Source organism: Melanostigma gelatinosum (genome assembly GCF_949748355.1).
Source record: "Melanostigma gelatinosum genome assembly, chromosome: 21".
Classification (NCBI taxonomy): Eukaryota; Metazoa; Chordata; class Actinopteri; order Perciformes; family Zoarcidae; genus Melanostigma; species Melanostigma gelatinosum.
Genome location: NC_136654.1, coordinates 6,184,826 through 6,207,937, shown reverse-complemented (window position 1 = coordinate 6,207,937; position 23,112 = coordinate 6,184,826). Strand labels below are relative to the sequence as shown.

The 23,112-nt window shown below is 43.9% G+C and overlaps 1 protein-coding gene across 1 annotated transcript; it reads left to right on the top strand.

Annotated features, from left to right (window-relative positions):
- The first annotated feature begins 11,183 nt into the window (after positions 1-11,183).
- On the top strand, positions 11,184-22,791 carry top2a (DNA topoisomerase II alpha). Its single transcript, XM_079293395.1, is given in 36 exon segments — positions 11,184-11,314; positions 11,981-12,130; positions 12,228-12,318; positions 12,429-12,492; positions 12,658-12,803; positions 13,172-13,269; positions 13,370-13,582; positions 13,804-13,977; positions 14,310-14,411; positions 14,528-14,665; positions 14,763-14,901; positions 14,990-15,147; positions 15,293-15,418; positions 15,585-15,695; positions 15,996-16,101; positions 16,232-16,341; positions 16,534-16,626; positions 16,711-16,825; positions 16,936-16,994; positions 16,996-17,067; positions 17,215-17,363; positions 17,502-17,733; positions 17,847-17,981; positions 18,132-18,332; positions 18,427-18,622; positions 18,883-18,974; positions 19,080-19,226; positions 19,301-19,384; positions 19,651-19,839; positions 20,014-20,128; positions 20,845-21,015; positions 21,381-21,552; positions 21,638-21,687; positions 21,780-21,896; positions 22,009-22,217; positions 22,312-22,791. Coding segments are annotated over 36 exon segments (4,680 nt in total). The 5' UTR covers positions 11,184-11,296; the 3' UTR covers positions 22,450-22,791.
- The last annotated feature ends 321 nt before the right edge of the window (positions 22,792-23,112 follow it).

Below are 23,112 nucleotides of genomic sequence, written 5' to 3'. Positions count from 1 at the left end.
TGTGGGATGCGGGCATGCTCCAGGAAGGACCGCCTGGACGCAGGAGGCAAAGTCCACATCAACCTCCCCAGTAGCTGTTGAGTCTATGACATGAAAACAAAAGAAAGTCACATTAGCAAAGGTAGGAAGACTACCCTTTGAAAAAAAACAGAAGTGCAGATTGTACTGTGAAATAGTTTTATCAAGCTAGCATGGGTGATTATTAACAATGTTCTTCAGAGTCCAGAGTTATCGAATGCAGAAATCAGGGGGTCGTCTACAGTAGCTTCTCGAATTGCAGTGAGCAGGCAGCGGGAATGCTGCATTTCAGCATGTAGTTGGCCAGAAACAACCGAACTTCTGTTGTATTTACAGGAAAGTCTAAGGATCAAACATTGCCTTCATACCGACGAAATAAACAAGCTACAAAAGTCCTTTGGTGTCACTGTGCCTCCTTTATAATTGACATCCCTGCTATGCAGGGCTATTTCAGTACACAGAGACCGGCAGTAACATCGTGATGTGACACCATGTGTGGAAGAAAATGTTCCAAGCAAAACAGAAAGTATATCTTTCATGTTTCTAGTTCTTTCTAAACATTTAGCTGCCACTCTGATGCAACCATTTTATTGAAAGTGAGCATTAAAAATGTCCGAGCTTGGTGTCCGTCAAGCTATGCAGTTGCTGGGGTCATTTCCTTTCGAAGTGCAAGTAACACAGTAAAAGCTTGTCTGTGTGTCCTGTAAATTACACTTTATATTTTGTATGTAAGCCTTTGAAAATAGCAGGTCTACCCACCCTAACACACTTCATTAACAGCTGAACAGGGCTACCTCCTATCCTGTTACTAATCCTCTTACGGAAAAACTCCTGAAGTCAGTGTAGCACCAGTGTTGGCCACCCAATCCTTTTGTTGGGGTAAATGCTATGAACAGCACCAAGGACAACAAAACAGACAATGTGACGGCCTGTCCTCTCTGAGACAAACAAGAACCACAGAGTTGAACCAGACTTCTTGATTTCTCCAAAATGGCTGGAGACTGGACAAGATCCACTTACCAAGATTAGAAAATGAAATCGATCTCTAAGTACCTCAAAGTGTCGCATGCCGTTGGGGGGTAGAGGACAGAGTGTAGTGGCAACGGCGGTGTGTATGTGTGTGTAAAAGGGACAGATGTCTTGTCTACGAGACACAGATAACAACACTCATTGTGTTACGCCGGGTTTTCGAGATGCCTACCACAATCCCAATAATGAGGGGGGAGATGGAGGCAGAGCAAAGGGCGGATGAAGCCTCTGCTATTAAGAAGCTCTGACTGGATGAGAGGCCATATCCATACGTCTTCATTAAAGCAAAGCGACTTCCAGAGGATGTCCCTCTGCACTTCATGTCAGCAGTGCAAATGAGAATGTGAAATAGCATGACAAAGGCAGTTCAACACCCGGGGAAGTAAAGGTCTTGCCGAAACTAAATGGGAAACGTTATGCTCCTGCAAAGGCTGCGCTCTTCCCGTCACACAGTATGCCAGCCTGGTATTTTGCTGAGAGATAATGGGGGAGGGGGGGGGGGGAAGAGATGAGCATGTGTGCACAGAGGGAAAATGGGCACACCAGCACTGGGTTGTGAGAGAAAGAGGGATATCCAGAGGATTTAAGGAGAGGGGGGTAACATTACGATAACAAGACAGAGAACAGTGTGCGACACGAACGAGATATGGAGGAAAGGGGCACATGTTTGTCAGTCACAGGGACAGCTGATGAAGACAGCTGGCAGTGAAAGAATGAAGGGGAGAGATGAGATAAACAGAAAAGAGAGGGTGTTATCCAAATAAGTGGCAGGTTAAAAATATTTTCCATCCAAAATAAGCCCCTCAAAGACAAAATGTTGTCATTTTACTACACCCCGACAACAAAAATAACCCATCGTACAGCCATATACAGAATCAATCAGTTAGCCTCTAAATCTGTCTGAGTCTCAATCAGTGTTCCTAAAGGCATTCCTTCTGTGTAACCCTTCTGCTTTTATGAATTCATACAATAAATAGAGTGCTCATGAAGGTCAGTCTCTCGCTTCATACATTCAATGTCCGTGCAGCACGGACAAGTCTCTCGCACCGACTATTTTAGAAGCAGGCATTGCTTCAAACACGAGAGGCAATCAAATGCAACACAAATGTATCGCGTCAATACACTTTGTGATGATGTAGTGTATGAATCTCACCTCTCACAGCTATGAGCGTCGCATGAACGGCAGATCAACTGGTTTGGTTATGAATGGGCGGGTGTGGATGACCGAAGGGTAAACAGGGACATAAAGCATCCCTGACATATTTAACTTGAAACGTTGGCTTTTAATGTAACTGTAATCCTATTACAGTGCTTTCACCTTTATCGACTCCCAACCCCTCAATGCCAATCTCGATTATTGGACATGCTCTTTTCTATTCCTTATTGCACGGTTTACCAGAGGACCTGCATTTCTCCCACAGATCAATCTTGCTGATAGCAATCACAACACTTATTCAGGGGGGCAGTCTGCTCTGACTGTACTGCTCTATAAATAGTGTAATGGCATTTACACTATGGATTGTGCATTATAGATTAATACGAGTTTAATCTCATAGTCATTGAAATCAGTTTACATATCTCTTCAAGATAAATAAACATGAACTGAATTAAAACAACACCCATGATGTAATTACTTTACATTAATCACAACACAAGCTGAGGGCATTTAAGATGCAGAATTAAAGCGCAACAGCGGGTTAAGTATCAGTTCCTGCTCAAATTCAAATTCTAAGCAACAAGCCTCTGGTGGAAAATGAACTCAAAGGACGGGAGATAAAGGCGATGCCTCGTGGGAATTGATACCCTTGTTAAGTTTGTCTTTCATCCTGTTTCAGTCAGCGCCATGCGGCGCTTGTTTCCAGCCAATCACATTTAGAAACCCGCATTAAAACTCGTAAACAGCCGCTATTTTGATGGATCAAGACGTGTCATCCCAAATATCCCAAAGCAAACACAAGTGCACACTCACGTCGTTGCCGCTTTCCCTCTCCTCTTCATGATGTGTATCTCAGCAAGTGCCCAGCAATGATATGGTCCCGCAGATCAGCGCGCTCTCCGAAAGGCGGATCGGCCAATATTTTGGTTCGCTTCCATCGGGTCCTTTTTTGCAGCTCGTTAAACTTGTGCTAGAGAGCCGCTCTGGCAACCACTGGAAATGCTTCTACAGTTCAGTGCTCGCTCAGTGCAGCGTTTAGTTTCCACGCAACCAAAAAAAAAAAACAAAAAAAAACGAGGCAGCAGCGTTGCTGGAGCCGGCGCGCACGGACAAGGACGAAGCGCGGGGGCAAAGCATGTAAGTGATGGTGGTATCAGACTGACCCTGAAGCATCAATGTGAAGTTTAAAATGACGCGCAATGCATTTACGCACAGAACGCGTTCATGGCTGGATGTGTTTGGTCGGATCTGAGCGGTGCAAAATGCATTCATGCAAACATGTAATGGAGGGACTGATTCTGCATTCATTCATGTGCATCTGTTGATCAGGTGCCAGTAAACTGAGGGGTACCCCTCCCACACACACACACACACAAGTGATGTCATACACCGTGTGGTTGGGTTGGCAGCCCACACTAATCATGTTTGATCTGAAGCTATTGTTGTTTCAAACATGCAGCCTGGCTGCCAGGGCGGTGGATCTTTGGCTGCCTCCGGGGTCTTTTCCTGCCTGCTGCCAGCCGATAAGGAAGTCCAATCAAATCCACTATGAAAACAGACGTTCATGGGACACTGGAGTGGGAGAGTCAGCCAAGCAGTCGGTCATAAGGTCTTAATGGCATTAAAATCAATGAGGTGGGATACTCCACCCAAACTCCCTCCCTGGTGCTCTGGAATGGCAGACTGTAAATGATTAACTGCAGCTGTGGGTCTTTCTTTCATTTGTTTGCAAAGTGGGCAACTTCCTTCATGCCTCGACTTCAATGGATGTCACATTAGACCATCTACATCACTTGTCATTCTGGTCCTGTTATGTTACTTCTCGCTACCCAGACAACATCTGTTGTTCCCCTGTAAACTGACAGAGTTGAACATGCAGATAAAACCCGCAGGAGTTGTAGCTGCACAACACAAAAGCCAGTCATGTTGGGTTATCGAGGTGCGAATATGTTTTCATTGTTATATCTGTTTCGCCCTCCAAATACAAGCTTTGCTGTTCAGGTTGAGTTGTTAACAAGTCTGCTGAGGTTTGTATTTCTTTGGGCTCATTGGACTCTCTGGTGGAGTGGGCTATCACAATGTTACACTAAGCTGTAGATATACAAAGTCAGGACCAAAACTGAATCTAATGATGTTTTAATGCTTCGGGATGAGGGTTGATTGATTGATGAAACCATTATACATGTCAGCGTCCCATTCTCCATGAGAAACATAACTTGGTGTTCATTGTTGCTGCTCTATAGTCACTGCTGTTACAGCCCCCGAGGTCAAGAGGCTGCTCATGTCAATTAGAGGGCGATCAGATCGGTGGAGGAGCGTATGACAGCGAAAGAGCAGAAAATAGGATTACTTTCCTGATCGGCAGGGGAGAGTGCACTGGCAGTCAGTTTTGCCCAGCTTTATCAGATTACTTCAAATGCTCCGCTGTGGTTGGCAGCGAGACGGGCGCTGTATGCATTATCAACCAAGCATTAGTCCTGACTGCACTTTCAAGTGGATCAACGTTCCTTATTTTCCTTATGAATTCAACATTATCCGGCACTTTATTGATTTATTTCCTTACCTGTCTTGAACCTTTTAATCGAACACTGTGAGAAATGCGCATTGAAAGGATTTTCACCGCTCTTCCCCTGTGAAGATCCCCGTCTTTGAAGTCTGATATCATTGACATGAAGGGAACAATGGACTGGCGATATGAAAGTGCTGTAGATATTCATTGATCCTTGTTGAATTCCCTCGCTGACAGCTTTGGCCGGCTGAGTCTTTTCAAAAGCTTCCAACCAAAGGAGTCTTGAGTCCTCAGTAAAAGCAGACCATGAATGGCTTAATGCTCAAATGGGATGGTCAAAGGGCTTTGATGGTGTTTGTAGCTCATACTATTTTATGTTTTGGGTCATGAGATTAATTAAAAGTCTCAAGATGGCTCCTAAAAAACAAAAACCTGCAATGCAAAGTCATGTTTTTTGGCCTTTTACCTTGTTTTTTTAATCTCTTCAGGGATAAAAAACAAAATTGTTAACTCACATGATTGAGTTTCTACAGCCATGCTAGCGGCTCTGCATTTACACAGTGGTGCTTTGCTAACATGCTCACTTGTAACAGCGACAACACGCTCACAGCATCAATATTGGTTCGCATGCCCACTATCATTGTCGAGCGAGTTAGCATGCTAACATGTGTTAATTAGCATTTAACAAAATGTACAACTAAAACTGATTGGAATGTCATTAGTTTTGCGGGCATTTGGTCTTCAACCAAAACACTGGAAATATTTTGGCCTGATGATGGTGCTAAATGAAAGGCCAAGGGATGTCCAAAGTGATTCCTGTTCATCCTGTAGGGATCATGCATGTCTGTACACTTTTTTAAACGACTTGAACCAGTGCTATTTCGGTAATATCAGTCAGTACTAATGAGGTCAGGGTACTCTATATTTCACTCTGCCAGCTGATGAAGCTGGTTAATCCAATCTGCCTCCTGTTTTGAATCCATAATTAGGTGTGACCTTGCTGAAGAAAATCAGTTCTTACTCTGCACGCTGTGAATATAAGGTGTTTGCTGCAAATGTATAGTTATGTTAGCAAAACACTGAGCGGTAACATTTCCCACAAGTGTACAATCACCAAAGTGGCGTCAGTGATTGTGATGTATGGCGTCTTAAATGTTACGTTGTTACAGTTGCCTGCCAACACAGGATGGCGGTGGCTGAAGCGGTTTTCCACTGCCCTTTTAAAGTAATTAATAATTCCTAGTCCTTTCATTGTGTCTCTCCGACATGTTCACAATGACAGGCAGGGAGGGCTGTTCACCTTAAAGGTCATGTTATGGACTTCTATGGACACTGCTGGAAATGGGATGGCCAAAGCACGACCCGAAAACGCCTTGCAATAAAGGTTGGAGGTTTAGATGACTTCCCTAAACACAGGTGGAAGGTCTTCAAAGGTATGTTAAAGGTTTGACCATCCACAAGTCACATCTTGTTTTTTTTGTCATCTAGCTTGCTCTTCTCATTTCTATCTTCTCCAGTGAGCATAAACACAAGTTAGTTGTTCTACCTTCACAGTTCACAGTAAACGTGAAGCTGTAATTTCCATTTCCCACCATTAAATCATTCTAGTTGAATGTTTTCATATCACTACGCACATTACGCTCGACATGCTCTACTTGCCGTCGCTCATCTAACATCCACAGGAAGAAGTGCGACTCGTCCTTGCCAGGAAATAATTACTCAGAGACACTGAGGTGAACTCAAGTGGATTCACTGAACAAACTCGGGAGGGAGTGAACTCCAGGGAAGAGCACACATCTCCAACTCTGACACAATAACTCTTCTCAGAGAACAACCTCAATGAACATTTAGAATTGAAGCTGAAACATTTACCCCATGAACTGTGAGCAGAGGTTTTATTTGGCTCATGTATGCAACCTACTCTTTGGTCGAACAATATTTTGGGGAAATACAGTTAGTTGCTGTCTTGATAAAAGTTAGAGGACAAAATTGATACCGGTCTTATGAGAGGGGGGGGGGGGGAAGAGAACAGATGTTTTTCACGAAATGTTGAACTATTTCTTTGAGATCAAGTTGTGGCAATTCAGTCGGCGACAGCAGTCCACAATCTGAGCCGATGAAAGTGCACGTATGTCAAAATCAACATTCAAATGTCTCAAACAGCTCGACTTTTGCTACCCCACTTTTTCCATCGACCCATATGTTCAAATCTACGTATTTTCAGAGAGCTCTGATGATCCGCTCAATCAGTTGCTGTCTAGAGTGAGAAGAGAGTGAGGCAACAAACGCACCAACACGATACTCCTCTATCCTCTTACAGATCTTTAATCCGTGCACGCATGGCGTCCCTCCTAAAGACTGAGCACCACACCGTGTGTTACATGCAGCCTTATAAAGTAGTGCGAACAAAGAAAACATATCAACAGATATGCCATAGAGCACCTTCTCGTACCGGTCTCGTATCAGCAGGAAATCTCAAACATCATCACAGCAGGGGCTCAAACAAAAGGGTGACCCGATGACCCAGGGTCACTTTCTTCATCTTCCCACAGACCCCACAACTTAATTCACCATCTGCAGTGTTATGAATCCATTTCATTGTAAATGATTCATTTATATGTCATGAAGATTACATTTCATTAAGCGTGCATGCATGGAAATCACCAGTTCCATGACAAGAGGACTAAATGAAGAGATAATGTTGAAAAGCATCCTTGTCACTGTGCTGTCAACAGATATATCTTTTTCACAACCCAGGTCCCTTTCTGGAGCAAGCTCTGTCAAAGTGCTCAGCGGGAATCAGCAGTTGTTTTCCTGTCGCCCTAATAATATCTGTAAAGCAGCCCCATCGTTGTACCAGACCAAGTTGCACCAAACAGCCCCTTTAAGACGGCTATCAGCAGATCTGGGACACATCAAGCCTCTCTATTCCCCGATAGTCAAGCTGTGTCAGGCCTCAGAAAACACAGGCCCATCAATAAATAAACAGGGAAGCAGGTGGTACTGAGAGCGAGGGTATCCATCTACTTTGCTAACATCTCTCAGCAACTTCAGATGGATGACTATTTTTGGATGCCATGTACTTCGTATTCCCCGTTTCAAACTGCGCACTAGAACTAGATAAGAGGAAGTCTGTGTGTGTGTGTGTGCTACAAGGTTCGAATAGTAATGGCATAGTTGCACACAAAAAAAAACATAAGTGACCTTTAAATGTTCTACTCTGAAGATAGATACATTTGAAAGAAAAATAGTGCTCAAAGAAAAATGTATCAGAAGCCAATGGAAGGTATTCTACATCAACATGAATTTGTCGAACGACCTGATTTATCACATCGTCTTGTATGTAACATTTTACCATTTAAATACCAGTTCAACATTTTGGAAAGTATGCTTACCGGTATTTGCGATCTCGCCGAGAGTTATAAATGATTGATACCACTCTCACATCTGTTAAATCAGTTAAATATGAAGCTATAGGCAGGAGACTAGTTAGCTTAGTTTAGCAGGTGGAAACAGCTAGCCTGGCTCTGTCCAATGGTACACCTCTAAAACTCACAAATAAATGTGTTATATCTCATTTGTTTTGTTGTTTTTCCTATGGATTATGCATCTGATTACAGTTATGATGAGATGATGGAATATTTTCGTAGGTAACAGTGAATTCTATCTTACAAAAGACTCAGCGCTGCTCCTGTTCACAATTCTTCCTCAGAAAAGTACATATACAGGCTCAGAAAGTACATTTTGAGTTTCGATTGTCTCCTTTTCAGGTGGATCAAAACTATTCTATTTTCACGGTGGCAAATCTGATCCCTCGAGTTGCACGTATGAAATAAAGGATGAGGGCGGCTGGCTTGACATTCTATTATATTTCTTAAAAGAGTCACGATCAATCACTCTTTCTGGTTGAAGACACCAAAATCAAACTGTAATGCGTGTTGGCACCTTCATTCATGTGTGCAGCTGTGGGTGTATTTGTGTACATACACGCCATTACTTCCGCTGGACTACAGCTCAAGCTCCTCAGCCCTATTATTATGCCAAGGTCAGATGGTGTGGGCAACAAAGCAGAGGAAGACCGATAAGTATGATAGAGCTGTTGGATAAATCAGGTTGCTGCATTTCCATTCACTGACAGCCACCGGACCAGAAATGTAAAGGCCGATGTTTGCTTAGCACTGAATAAAATCCTGTCTTTTCTCTAAAACGCTGCACTTCTGAATCACTTTACATCAGCTGACACGAAGGAAAAGCTCTGCTCGATGATACAAAGCTGCAAAAGCATCCGTTTAGGGCTGTTATAAAAACTACACCGCCATACTTCTCGGGAGATAAACTCATAACCGCTAAATAGCTTTTAGGCAGCTATCATGTGCGGTGTGTATGCGTGTGTGACAGAGAGATTGGAGGAAATGTGAGAGCGAGAAAGATGTGAGGTGAGAGAATATTGATATATGAGGCAAAATTGGAACTAAACACTTTGAGAAAAAGAGAAGATTGCACTCCCAGGAAAACACTTTCTTGCCAAGTCAATTTTTGTACATTTGTACATCGGAAAAGACAGTCACGGTTTATAACAATAGCGCCCAAACATAAACTACATCCATGACGGATTTTAAAATGTCCAATAAATGAACTGTGCCGGTGTTGTTGACTTTCTGATGAATCAAAAGTGATGCATTTTTAACCTGCTACTGTTGCCTTGTTATTGAACAGAATACAATTGTATCACAGACTTGATTATTAGAGACAAAACACTTACATGGAAGTGTACGTTTAATAAAACTTGTATGAGTCAAAAGAGGTCCGTTTCGCCACTGAATTTAGTTTTTTGAAGATATGTGACTACACACTATAGCCTATATTACATTCAGTGCAAGCAAAGTGCTGGCTTTAAGGTTTAAAGGTGTTAACATCAATATCCAGTGAAGTGTGTGGAAATTGCAGCCTCAATGGGTAAATGGGCAGTGGTTCTGACACTGCTCACCCAATAATGATCTCCCAACACCTTCAAAGCTTCAAGTCAGCACCCTAATTGCACGGTGAGTGTTTCCAGTGTGCTGCAGTAGGCTACAGCCAAAACAATGATAAAAAAACATACCACTGTTCATATACTCAGTGACCACTCTATAAGTGAGGTATGTGCTAGAAGCTGTGCATGTATATAGACGTAGTCATGTATTGAGAATGGGTTCATTTTGGTAATGTCTTGTAAAGATATTTCATATTGGTAAACCAAAAACATGGTTTCAGCTCACCTTAATCAGTGTTGGTGTATTTATTGTAGCTTAATCATGAGCATGTGATCCATGACAAATATAACCACTTTATTAATCATTCAATTAAGCTGCAGATTCACAAAAGTGAATGTTTATTTCCACATTGGCCAGTTATTACTAAATCCGAATTATATAAGAATTAAATAGACAGTTTTTAAGATGAACAATAACAAAATATTTAGTTGTCACCCCATTTCTGGATTTTAGATTGTGTAAATATCCGTAAGCGGCCTATTCGTTTTCGAGCATTTATGATTCTATTCGTTTGTATCTTATGCAGTTGATTGGCCGTGAGAAGCAATGTGGGCGGGCTTCCAATGCTCGTGCCTCTTCGGTTATTGGTTGTTTACCTGAAGAAAAAAAAAAGAGGGTTCTGCGTTCCTCATTGGAGGGAAACGTCAGCAGGCCCTTGGTCTGATTGGTCAATATAGCTGGCGGGAGAGGTTCCCTCCAAGTTTTGAATTTTCAGAGTGGGTCCTTGATTTAGTCTGAGACGATACGTTGTATTGCAGCCAGGCAACAGTTCAGGTGGTAGTTTCTTAGCTAAAGTCAGTTTTAAACATAGTTAATAAGTTATTGCAAGCAAGTAACTATAAGAAGAATGGCGGAACCACTGAAGGTAACTACCAAAACGTCGATATTTGCTGCTAGCTAACTTACTGTTAACGTTAGTGTTCGCGAAGTGTCTTAACAACGGTTACAATGTGCTAGTTAGCCAACACCGTTTAACGCTTGTTAGTAGTAACAAATATAACTATCGTTAACGCACTGCTTAAGAAAATAACAATGTTTGGCCCCTATTAGTCGTGTAATAACTCCCTTCAAATCCGAATTATATAAGAATTAAATAGACAGTTTTTAAGATGAACAATAACAAAATATTTAGTTGTCACCCCATTTCTGGATTTTAGATTGTGTAAATATCCGTAAGCGGCCTATTCGTTTTCGAGCATTTATGATTCTATTCGTTTGTATCTTATGCAGTTGATTGGCCGTGAGAAGCAATGTGGGCGGGCTTCCAATGCTCGTGCCTCTTCGGTTATTGGTTGTTTACCTGAAAAAAAAAAAAAGAGGGTTCTGCGTTCCTCATTGGAGGGAAACGTCAGCAGGCCCTTGGTCTGATTGGTCAATATAGCTGGCGGGAGAGGTTCCCTCCAAGTTTTGAATTTTCAGAGTGGGTCCTTGATTTAGTCTGAGACGATACGTTGTATTGCAGCCAGGCAACAGTTCAGGTGGTAGTTTCTTAGCTAAAGTCAGTTTTAAACATAGTTAATAAGTTATTGCAAGCAAGTAACTATAAGAAGAATGGCGGAACCACTGAAGGTAACTACCAAAACGTCGATATTTGCTGCTAGCTAACTTACTGTTAACGTTAGTGTTCGCGAAGTGTCTTAACAACGGTTACAATGTGCTAGTTAGCCAACACCGTTTAACGCTTGTTAGTAGTAACAAATATAACTATCGTTAACGCACTGCTTAAGAAAATAACAATGTTTGGCCCCTATTAGTCGTGTAATAACTCCCTTCAAATCAAATGTGATGTAGGCCAATACATTTTAGAAACCATCCGGCTAACGTTAGCTATTGTTAACCCCAATTGTTGCGTTGTTTCCTTAATCGATTAAGAAGTAAAGTTGCCCGTCTCTATGGCGTTGTACACGCAATAGTATTGTTGCATTCATTTAACGTTAGGATCAAAATTTATATGAATTCAGAAGTTTAACTTTAGCCAATGTTGCAGTTAATCTGTCCAGAAGACCCCGGGGAACTTTACTCGGAATGTGACATTGTCATTTATATATTTAAATGTGTAGATAGTCTGGACTACACGTGTTTATTTCGCATGTGGAGTTGTTTGAGCGAATGTTGTTGCAGATGCTGGTCATCATACAGAGGTTACTCGTAACACAAGTAGAACTCCTCTGCATGTTTATAGACTTAGCCAAGCAATGCAAGAAAACTCAAAAGATAACCCTGTGTCATTTGCAGCAGACCTTCTTTGAAAACAAGCCTTTGGAAAAGAAGAAGAATGATCCAAAGCGCATGTCAGTGGAGAGGATCTACCAGAAGAAGACTCAGTTGGAGCACATTTTGCTCCGACCGGACTCCTACATTGGCTCTGTAGAGCCCGTCACCCAAGTGAGCGGCTATGTTTTTGAAATGGATGGCTTCTCTAATGTCCAGGTTGATATGGAGAACAAAGATTTAATGGGTCACGTTATACTTCTTTCTTTAGCAAATGTGGGTGTATGATGAGGTCGATGGACTGAACTGCCGTGATGTGACGTTTGTACCCGGGCTTTACAAGATTTTTGATGAGATCCTTGGTGAGTAAACATCTCACACAACTTTACATGGTGTATAATGTAAAGAGACAAATTGCTGGCCATCACTTGGCGGTCCTACCATACTGAGGCCTTTTTTCCCCTTTCTACAGTGAATGCAGCTGATAATAAGCAGAGGGACAAGAGCATGTCCAGCATCAAGATCAACATAGATGTGTGAGTGTTATATAATGTTGGATGACCAGTTAAGATCTCAAAATATGTTATGATCCCACCACAGTGTCCCTTTGCTTGTAAGATATAATAGCCCCATATCCAGCTCAACTGATTTCCTTTGTAGCCCAGAAGCACATGATGAAATGTGTTTTCTTTCCTTTTTAGTGAGAACAACTCCATCAGTGTGTGGAATAATGGGAAGGGTATCCCTGTGGTGCAGCACAAAGTGGAGAAGGTCTATGTGCCTGCTCTCATCTTTGGACAGCTCCTCACCTCCAGTAACTATGATGATGATGAGAAGAAAGTCACTGGTAAGACTGATATTAGAACTGCAGAGATCTAGTCATGTGATGACAATGCTTGATGCAAATTTGCACTAAAATCTAACAGATTGAGCAACGTGTTACAGCAAACACCACCAAAATGTCTGTTATAATCATTAGGAATTATTATTAATCACAAACTCTATTGTAAGAGTATAGTTTAAACATCCTCGTTCCAAAAAAGATGTTTCGTTATTGTAAACTATGAACATAAGACCTGGGTAGTCAGCAGAAATGTAATTTAAAGCCACAAATGGTTTTGTATACATACGCTACAGCCATGTTTTGTTTCATCAGTCGACCGTTGCTTCGCTAGTATCCTCACTCGCATCTTCACACCAATGCTTCTTCTTTAGGTGGACGCAATGGATATGGTGCTAAGCTTTGCAACATCTTTAGCACAAAGTTCACTGTGGAGACTTCCTGTAAAGAGTCAAAGAAGACCTTCAAGCAGGTAGGGGGTGCGGGGAGGCTGACCACATTTACTCTTTTCTAATCATTGTAACTTGAAAGGGAAGTATGTAATTTCACAATATCTCCATGTTTTCCTACAGACTTGGTATGACAACATGAGCAGGACAGGGGATCCCCACATCACAGCCTTTGACGGAGAGGAACACACTTGCATCACGTTCAGGCCGGACCTAACCAAGTTTAAAATGAGCGTCCTGGACAAAGACACCGTGGCTCTGATGACCAGGAGGGCGTACGACATTGCTGGAGCCTCCAAGGGTGTCCGTGTGTTCTTCAATGACAAGAGGCTGCCAGTAAGTCACCATGCTGTAGTGTGTCTTTGCATTCAAAGTACTAAATTATATATTGTGGCATTTCTCAAAGCCTTTTTTTACATCCTAAACTTTTACATGGCTTTGATGCAAGAGTTTGCATGAATGTACAAACAGAAATAAACCCAACACTCATTATTCACTGCATACGCCTGTCGAGGGTACGTCTTGCGCTCAAGACTAAGACCAGCCTTGTACTCCAGCTGACAGGTTTCCGCAGCTACGTGGACATGTTTGTGAAGGACCGGGTGGACGAGCTCGGCGGTGCCCTCACCGTGGTCCACGAGATCGTCAACGACCGCTGGGAGGTCTGCCTCACCATGAGTGAGAAAGGTTTCCAGCAAGTCAGCTTTGTCAACAGCATTGCCACAACCAAGGTAATGCCATTGATTGCATCCGTGTAACAGAGTGGTGGATTGACTCTGGGTTGTGAACTCAAAGCTACACCGATAATTACATTTGTTTTAAGTAGTGTGATGGAATACTGGGCGCCAATTTAAATTTTATCTTAATTTGTAAGTCCCGTCTAAATGTACGTCGTAGAGCTGCTTTGACGCGCTTTAATGCTGGCTGAATCAGTAGTACAGGCCCCTTTGGCAGCTACGTACAAGTCTGGCAGCTCTCCCGGGCCACTTTGTGTCACTATGATTTAAGACTTATGTCGTTTATTCTGAAAGTGGGATCTTGTGTTTGTCCTTTGCACCCTCAGGGAGGGAGGCACGTTGACTTCGTCGCTGACCAGGTGGTTAGCAAGATCATTGAAGTGGTGAAGAAGAAGAACAAAGCTGGCGTGGCCGTCAAGCCTTTCCAGGTACAGTCATCTCGTTGTGAACTCGGCTCTTAGCTGAATGGAAACTATTCCAGAGATTGCTGGTCTCCTGTTAGCAGAACACATAACTGAGAATGCTCCACTCCCTCTCCATCCAGGTGAAGAACCACCTGTGTCTGTTCGTCAACTGCCTGATTGAGAACCCCACCTTTGACTCTCAGACCAAAGAGAACATGACACTGCAGCAGAAGAGCTTTGGCTCCACGTGTCCTCTCAGTGACAAGTTCATAAAACAGGTGCCAATGAAGAATCACTCGCACTGGATTTTTTTTTTTTACCCTCAGAAGTGTAATCACTCAGATATCACACATCTTCATTCTCTGTTCTCCACAGGCCACATCCTGTGGGATTGTAGAAAGCATCATGAACTGGGTGAAGTTCAAGGCTCAGACTCAGCTAAACAAGAAATGCTCGAGTGTGAAGCACACCAAAATCAAAGGGGTGCCTAAACTGGACGATGCCAACGATGCAGGTATTGTATACACCACCAGTTTTCTCTTTAGTCTGGCGAGAAAGCGAATTAGCCGCTCTCATCCTGCAATGACCGTGTTCTCTGGCAGGCGGGAAGAACTCCATCGGCTGCACGCTGATCCTTACTGAGGGCGACTCGGCCAAGACGCTCGCTGTGTCTGGGCTGGGAGTGATCGGCAGGGACCACTATGGCGTCTTCCCTCTCAGAGGAAAAATGCTCAACGTCCGGGAGGCCACACTCAAACAGGTGAGGTTGCATATATCATAACGATAGAGCTTGTATTGTGTTTACCTCGGATGGACACCGATGCATTCACGTTGTCTTAGAGCGCATAATAACAATGGGTTCAATCAGAGAACCGTATTGAGCTTTGTTTGGCCTTCTTCCTCAGATCATGGAGAATGCTGAAATCAACAGCATCATTAAGATCATCGGCCTTCAGTACAAGAAGAACTACAGCGACCCAGAATCCCTCAAGACTCTGCGTTATGGCAAGATCATGATCATGACAGATCAGGTGCGACAGGAGTCTTTATTCTTTTTTTGTATTTATCTTTTTAACTTATTTTACTGCTTTTTAGTGCTCTACTTTTCACGTTTGTCACCCACTAGGTGCAGTGCTACATGTAAACGTTTGAGTGGATCCATCTTTACTGATAACATTAATGTTGTGGTTTTGACAGGATCAAGATGGCTCCCACATTAAGGGCCTTCTGATCAACTTCATCCACCACAACTGGCCGTCCCTGCTGCGCCACAACTTCCTGGAAGAGTTCATCACCCCCATCATCAAGGTGCATAGTCTCACACTGAAACCACAAGATCTGTGTTTGACAGGTTATTTCATTATTTATTAAAAGTCACTATATGATATGGGAATGTAGCATATCATGTGGAACAAAGGAGCATTTCTAGTTCAGGCTGTTTGAGTCGTCTCCTTGAATTTACAACAACACTGCCCTCTGGTGTCAAAACAACAATTCTTCCATTTATCTAAAAGATCTCACTCTTCATGAACCCCGATGGTCACATTCTGTCCTTATTTTACCATTTTGTCAACAAACGGCCTTCTTCCCTTTCCCTCCCCTCTTTAGGCGTCTCATAAGAAAACCCAGATGTCTTTCTACAGTATCCCTGAATACACTGCATGGAAGGAAAGCCAGTCCAACCCCAAATCTTGGAAAATAAAATACTACAAAGGTTTGTTATAAAACCCCTGTGTGGTAGTAAACATGACAAGTAAGCCGCTTTTCATACCTGGCCAGTGTTGTGCTTGTAACCTTGTCTTTTATAATGCTCTATCTAACCTTTGTGGACTTTGTCCATCCAGGTTTGGGAACCAGCACATCGCAGGAAGCCAAGGAGTACTTCTCTGATATGCAGAGGCACCGTATCCCATTCAAGTACTCCGGACCTGAGGACGATGAAGCTATCTCCCTTGTAAGATGTCACCCGTCTTGATGGCGGCTTTATCAGCCAATGAAATTCATAGTACACCCGGGGAGGATCACGTAAAACCTTGGCGGTCCTTTTGTAAACTAATTACAGGGTGCACGATAAGTTATCGTCAAGTTCCTGACGAGGACATAGTTATTAGTTGGAGTGTCAATATCTGTTGTTTTCCCCCCCCAGGCCTTTAGCAAGAAGAAAGTGGACGAGCGTAAAGTGTGGCTGACCAACTTCATGGTCAACAGGCGTCAGCGCAGGGCTCACAACCTGCCAGAGGTAACGTCCCAACACTGGATGAATTTCACCTGCTTTATTACTGTTTCCTGTTGACTTTCACTGTATCGTGCCGTCTCTTCACAGGAGTACCTGTACAGTCAGTCCACCAAGTCCCTCTCGTACAACGACTTTGTCAACAAGGAGCTGGTACTTTTCTCCAACTGTGACAACGAGCGGTCCCTCCCCTGCCTGGTGGACGGTGTGTGAAAACGATCACCGAGAACACGTTTATGGATCTTAAGAAGAACTGTTTGTCAGGTGTGTGAGTGGTTTAATGTGTGTGTGTGTGTGTGTGTGTGTGTGTGTCAGGTCTGAAACCAGGCCAGAGGAAGGTGCTGTTCTCTTGCTTCAAGAGGAATGACAAGCGGGGACAAGCGGGAGGTGAAGGTGGCCCAGTTGGCTGGCTCGGTGGCTGAGATGTCAGCCTACCACCACGGCGAGGTGAGACGACATCACAAATTTTGATCTGGTTATTTCCCACATATGTTTACAATGCCAATGATTTTTGTTGTAAACTTTCTGTGAAGCTTTCTTTGGTTTTCTTTTAATACTGTTGATTTAATCTCTTCATCTCTGTCAATGTTTCAGATCTCTCTGATGATGACCATTGTCGGTTTGGCCCAGAACTTTGTGGGAAGCAACAACTTGAACCTGCTGCAGCCTCTGGGTCAGTTCGGAACCAGGTTGCACGGTGGCAAGGACTCTGCCAGCCCTCGATACATCTTCACCATGCTCAGGTCAGCAGCCTCCTCGCAAACCACAAACAATCTGAAGATACAGACATCATGCACACGTTTAGGAACGTGGGGGGAGTTAATGTCACGATTAGTTGCCGATTAACTTAAAAATTCTCCCCAATTCTTCTGTCCTTCCAGCCCTCTGGCCCGCCTTCTTTTCCCAACTGTGGACGACAACCTGCTAAAGTACAACGTTGATGACAACCAGCGCGTGGAGCCGGAGTGGTACTTGCCCATCATCCCCACGGTGCTGGTGAACGGTGTCGAAGGTATCGGCACGGGCTGGTCCACCAAGATCCCCAACTACGACATACGAGAGATCGTCAGCAACATCCACCGCATGCTCAACGGCGACGAGCCTCTGCCGATGGTGAGGACAGCAAACGGCTGCTGTTGCTTTCTGACATCGCTGTCTTGTGTCTCCTTGGTGGACAAATCAGACGATGAGGGTGCCTTTTTTCTTTCTTTTTTTTTCTCCCACAGCTTCCAAACTACAAAGGCTTCAAAGGCGCACTCGAGCATGTGGTGGACAACCAGTACATGATCAGTGGAGAAGTGGCCATCATTGATTCCACCACCATTGAGATCTCCGAGTTGCCCGTCAAATCCTGGACGCAGGTTAGTCCCTCGAGCTTTGTCCTACTTATTGGCGACGTGTTCCGGATTGTAACGTTGTCTCCAGGATGAAATGAATTCATTTTGAGTCCTTTTTGCGATCATTTTTAATCACATCTACATGTCATTTCACGCGGTTCTCTGTCGGTCTAGGCCTACAAGGAGAACGTGCTGGAGCCGATGCTGGGTGGCACAGAAAAGGTCCCCCCTCTGATCACAGACTACAGGGAATACCACACCGACACCACCGTGCGCTTTGTGGTCAAGATGACGGAAGAGAAGCTGAGGGAGGCGGAGGGTGCTGGCCTCCACAAAGTCTTCAAGCTTCAGACCACCCTCACTTGCAATTCTATGGTACCCGCTGCCACACACATGCGCATATCTAATGTTTCAGCGAGAGAGGCTGGTTCAAGTCTTCATGTACCTGACACTCATTGTGTCTTTTTAGGTTCTGTTTGACCATGCGGGCAGCCTGAATAAGTACGAGTCCGTGCAGGATATTTTCAAGGACTTCTTTGAGTTGAGGATGAAGTACTACGTGCTGAGAAAGGATTGGTTGGTCGGCATGCTGGGCGCAGAGAGCGCTAAACTCACAAACCAGGCCCGCTTCATCCTGGAGAAAATCGACGGCAGCCTGGTCATTGGTTAGTGACTGGTTACACTTTTCTTTATAAAGGCGTACAAACAAGGAAGATCAATAGTTTGTGTTTTTACATGACTCTCCACTAATGGTGAGTAATTTAGCCTCAAATTAAATGTTGAAGAAAAGCTACTTAATTGTTTTATTTAATATTCATAGCCGTCTCCATTTAAAATGATCGTTTTAGCCAATATTGTGCCGACCTGAGACTGTTTTTTGGTTTTCCTTTCATCAAAAGTATTAATGACGTTCATCTATTTTTAGAGAACAAGCCAAAGAAGGAACTGATCCGCATGCTGCAGGAGATGGGCTACGACTCTGACCCGGTGAAGGCTTGGAAAGAGGCCCAAGAGAAGGTGGGAGACTTTGAATCGTGTGGTTTTCAGCTGCTTGAATTTAGAATGCTAGGTAGTCCGCCTCCGCTACGGCAAATATTACATGTTTTGTGTCCATGCTCGTAGAATGTGGACGCCCTAGAGGAAGAGGCGGAGGAAGGGGAGGAGGAGGAGGACACCAGCGGGCCAGACTACAACTACCTGCTGAGCATGCCCATGTGGTACTTGACCAAAGAGAAGAAAGATGAGCTGTGCAAACAGAGGGACGCTAAGGTGATGTCCCGCTGTGCCGTAATCATACTGGTTCATCTCGCGTAAACGTCTCTGACCCAACGTTTGTTTTCTAGATGACGGAGCTCGACACCCTGAAGAAGAAGTCTCCAACAGACCTGTGGAAGGAAGACCTTGCTGCTTTCTGCGAGGAACTGGAGGTATTGTCTCTTTATCTGTCTACGCTTGCTATTTCTATACATGCAAGCGCACCTCCTCAGTCACACACGGTCAACTACCGTATGTCCACCGCCGTTGTAGAAGAGAGATTGGCAATATAACTTGCATAATACACAACAGACGTATATTCAATCCGGTATGAGCATGCGTGCATATTGAGCACTGATCTCTGGTTGCGTTCCTCCTTGTCACTCCTCTCGCGCTCTCTCCTGAATATTCTTCTCATCTTGTTCCTCTCGTTGCTCAGAGAGTTGAGGAAAAAGAAAAAGAGGCGGAGAAAATGCCCGTCGTTAAAAAGGGGGCGGGAAAAGGCAGAGCGATGAAGGTGAAGCAGGAGACTCTGCCCACGCCGCAAGGCCGGCGCGTTGTCCCGCGCATTACCAGCACCATGAAGGCTGAAGCGTGCAAGAAGGCTGAGAGGGGCAAGAAAGTCAAGGTACGGCTTTTCAGATGAGAAAAATCACGCCCGAAAAGGGTTCTCTTGTTATTGTTTGTAGTTTATTGGGTTCTGAGGTACTCCCAGTTATCACACCGGTGAGAAGCCACGCTTCCGGTCGTGTCTTGTAAGTCTCATATCTGCATAGCTTGACCTCATTTCTCTTAACTGTAGACTGAAAAGCTCGTGGTGAAGATGGAGTTTGGAGAAGATGCAGAGAACGAGGAGCCGATTGAGGAGGTTGGCTTGGCTGCACGACTGAGCAGGAAACCAAGAACCGAGGAGACGGGTGAGTGGCTGAAGATGTTCCCCTGTCAGCAGTTCAGAGGGGAAAGACCTTCTCTGAACAGCACATCAGACGCTCCAATTTATCTTCTCTGATGTATCATTTTAATATCATAAAAAGTTAAATTTCAATGAAACAAAATGACAAACTTATTTCTCAATTATTGTTCAGCGATGGTGAGTAAAACATCATTTTGATAAATACAGTCCTGCAACAAGGAAGCAGTGGCTCTTCAGTGACATCTAGTGGCAGCCCTGGCAAAAGACATCATTTGCAAACATTTTGAAAACAAAAATTTGGATTTAGTTGAATACATTTTAAGCGTACGACCTGTTGGATAAATGATGTTGTGCTTCGGAGATAAGATACAGGGCTGCATGCCTTTACTCCTCACCCCCACCACGGTTACAAAGTGACTCAGGTGATGTGCCATACTACTTGAGCTTGATTATAACATTCCTAGCGAGATGGGCACAATGACAGACTTCTGCTGGATGTTTGTAGCACCGGATGTGTGTGTGTTGAACGTAGCCCACAGTGGATGGTTTTAGGGGAATATCGCAACAGAAATGAGCCAAAACCTTGACCATCACAAGTGATGTTTTACAGTAAATTATTAGTTTGCACATTTCTAAATGCTGTATCTACTGTAATGAAGCTGCATTGTATTTTTTTGTTTTTTTTGCTTGAGATGACTAAGAAACACACGTTCTCTGCAGAAGCATCAAAGAGCAGCAGGCAGAGCACTCTTCAGTTCAAGCCCATTTCCAAGAAGCCCAAAAACAATCCGTGGTCGGATGAGGAGTCCGATGCCAATCTGTCCGACAGCCAGATGGAGTCTGAAGAGGAAGCGGTCGCCCCGAGGGAGACGGTGGCACGCAAATCTAAAGGTGAATCCGCTCGATGAACCGGACCACGAACTAACATGGCTTAGAGGGAGATGGTTGTATCCGTTATATTTCCCATCTATGAAAAGACTGTTCGTACATACCGAATACTTGCCACCTCACTAGTCTATCTTCCACAGCGAGACACGATGCAATCACTGTAGAAATGTTTTGGATTTTGAATGACAACACTGATGCGATGCATTTCCTGAGAGGCTAATTAGCTCTCTATCTCAATTCGCCCCAAACATATCTTTGCAACAGCTGTTTGATTGCTCATCTGTTATTCAGTAACACAAACTACCACTGACCCTGGTTCACGTGGCAGCGTTGCTAAATCGAACCGCTCTGTCCGCTCGTTTCTTAAGCTGCGGTGAAGTACATTATGTCCGACAGCGAGCATGAATCTGATGACTGGGGGAAGAAGGACGCTCCAAAACAGAGGGCCGTTATCAGCGACGATGACAGCTTCATCCAAGAGCCCGTGGCCGGCAGCGACGTGGACTCTCCTGGCCCGCCTCCCAAAGCTCCAGAACCCACGTGAGTATTAAAACAACCAACAACTTGATATGTGAAGAGTCTTTCAGGGTTGTTTTTTTAATCAAATGTTGTCATTTTCATGCAGGAAGAAACCGGCAAGGGGCAAAACGACCGCAGCTAAAGCCAAGTCGAGCTGTAAGTATTTCCACGGGACGCCGGTGACATGTTGGACCTCGGGTCTGCGCTTTAATTCATTCATTCATTTGCACTTCGTGGCACTTTTGCAGCTCAGTCGGATGATCAGTTGCCTGCACCCAAGGCTCCAGTTCAGCGCAAAACCAAGGAGGCTGCACCCAAGAAAGCTCCTGCTGCCAGGAAACCAGCTGCATCTAAGAAGGCTGCAGGTAATTAGACTAACTAGTCTAATAACTAATAACACATTTCTGGTAAACGCTGAAGTGTAATGTATCCTTCCCTAATCTGCTGAGTTCTTTTTTTCCTGTTGACTTCTCGTAGACGTGAAGCAGCCGTCCATCCTTGATGCTCTTTCGAAGTCCAAGGCTGCGAAGAAGGTCCCGTCATTTGACTCCAGTGACTCTGAGACTGAAGCTCCCGTTGCAACGGCCAAACAGGTTCTGAAACGAAAGCAAATCGCCAGCGACGACTCCGACAGCAGCTCAAGCGACCTCAAGTCGCGCCTCAAAGCCAAAACCACGACCAGCAAGGTCAGTTTCTACTACTGAACTCAGAAATGGTCATTGTAACTCACAATGAACACATTTTTTTTTTTAGAGCTGAATGTTTTGTCTCCTCTTGCAGAAAACCAAGAAATGGGACGACGACACCTTCGAGGTTTCCGACCAGGAGGCAGCAGCCGCTGCGCCGCGGGTCAAGCCCACCCGTGCCCGGAAAGCTGTCGCCTACACCATGGACTCCGACTCAGATGAAGACCTTTAAATTTGACTCGCCAAGTCAGTTTTAGATTTAGTGTTATAGACATGTTCTTAATAAGTTACACGTGTGATTTAATGTTGCTTGGATTTTATCACTTGAAGGATGGTTGCAGTTACGTTAGTGGCTTAGATAGACCAAATAAAGAAACAAAATAATTGTGTCACTCATCCTGTCCAACAGAATTTAAAAAAATCTGGTGCTTGGACTGCATTATATTTGCAAGTCTTGGAGTTCTTGAAATGTCTTTTTTTGTGATTGACTTGTTTGTGTTTTGTGTCCTGTAAATATTTCAATGGCTGTTCATATTTATGTTTGCGAAGAATAAAGTTCCCTTGTTTGTTTGTATTGCTTGTGTTTGGACTTGTTCTTTGCTTCGGGGCTAAAGTCTCGTCAAACCTGTCATCCGTCTGTACAAGTTAGTTTCTCAAATGATTTGTGAGGGAGGAGCGTCCGCCACACGTGGTAGATATCTACTGTGATGAAATGGGGATCGGCTCACTGTGACGTTTGAATGGGTAAGTAGCATGTTCAAAAGTTGAGTTTATGATCGTTTACAAAGTAACTTTCCCTTAAAATATTATTTTTATTCCCTGTATGAAATACCGAATCCTGAACTTCAAACCTCGACACTCAATGAAAATCGCCGGGTGTCTTTAAAAGCCGCTA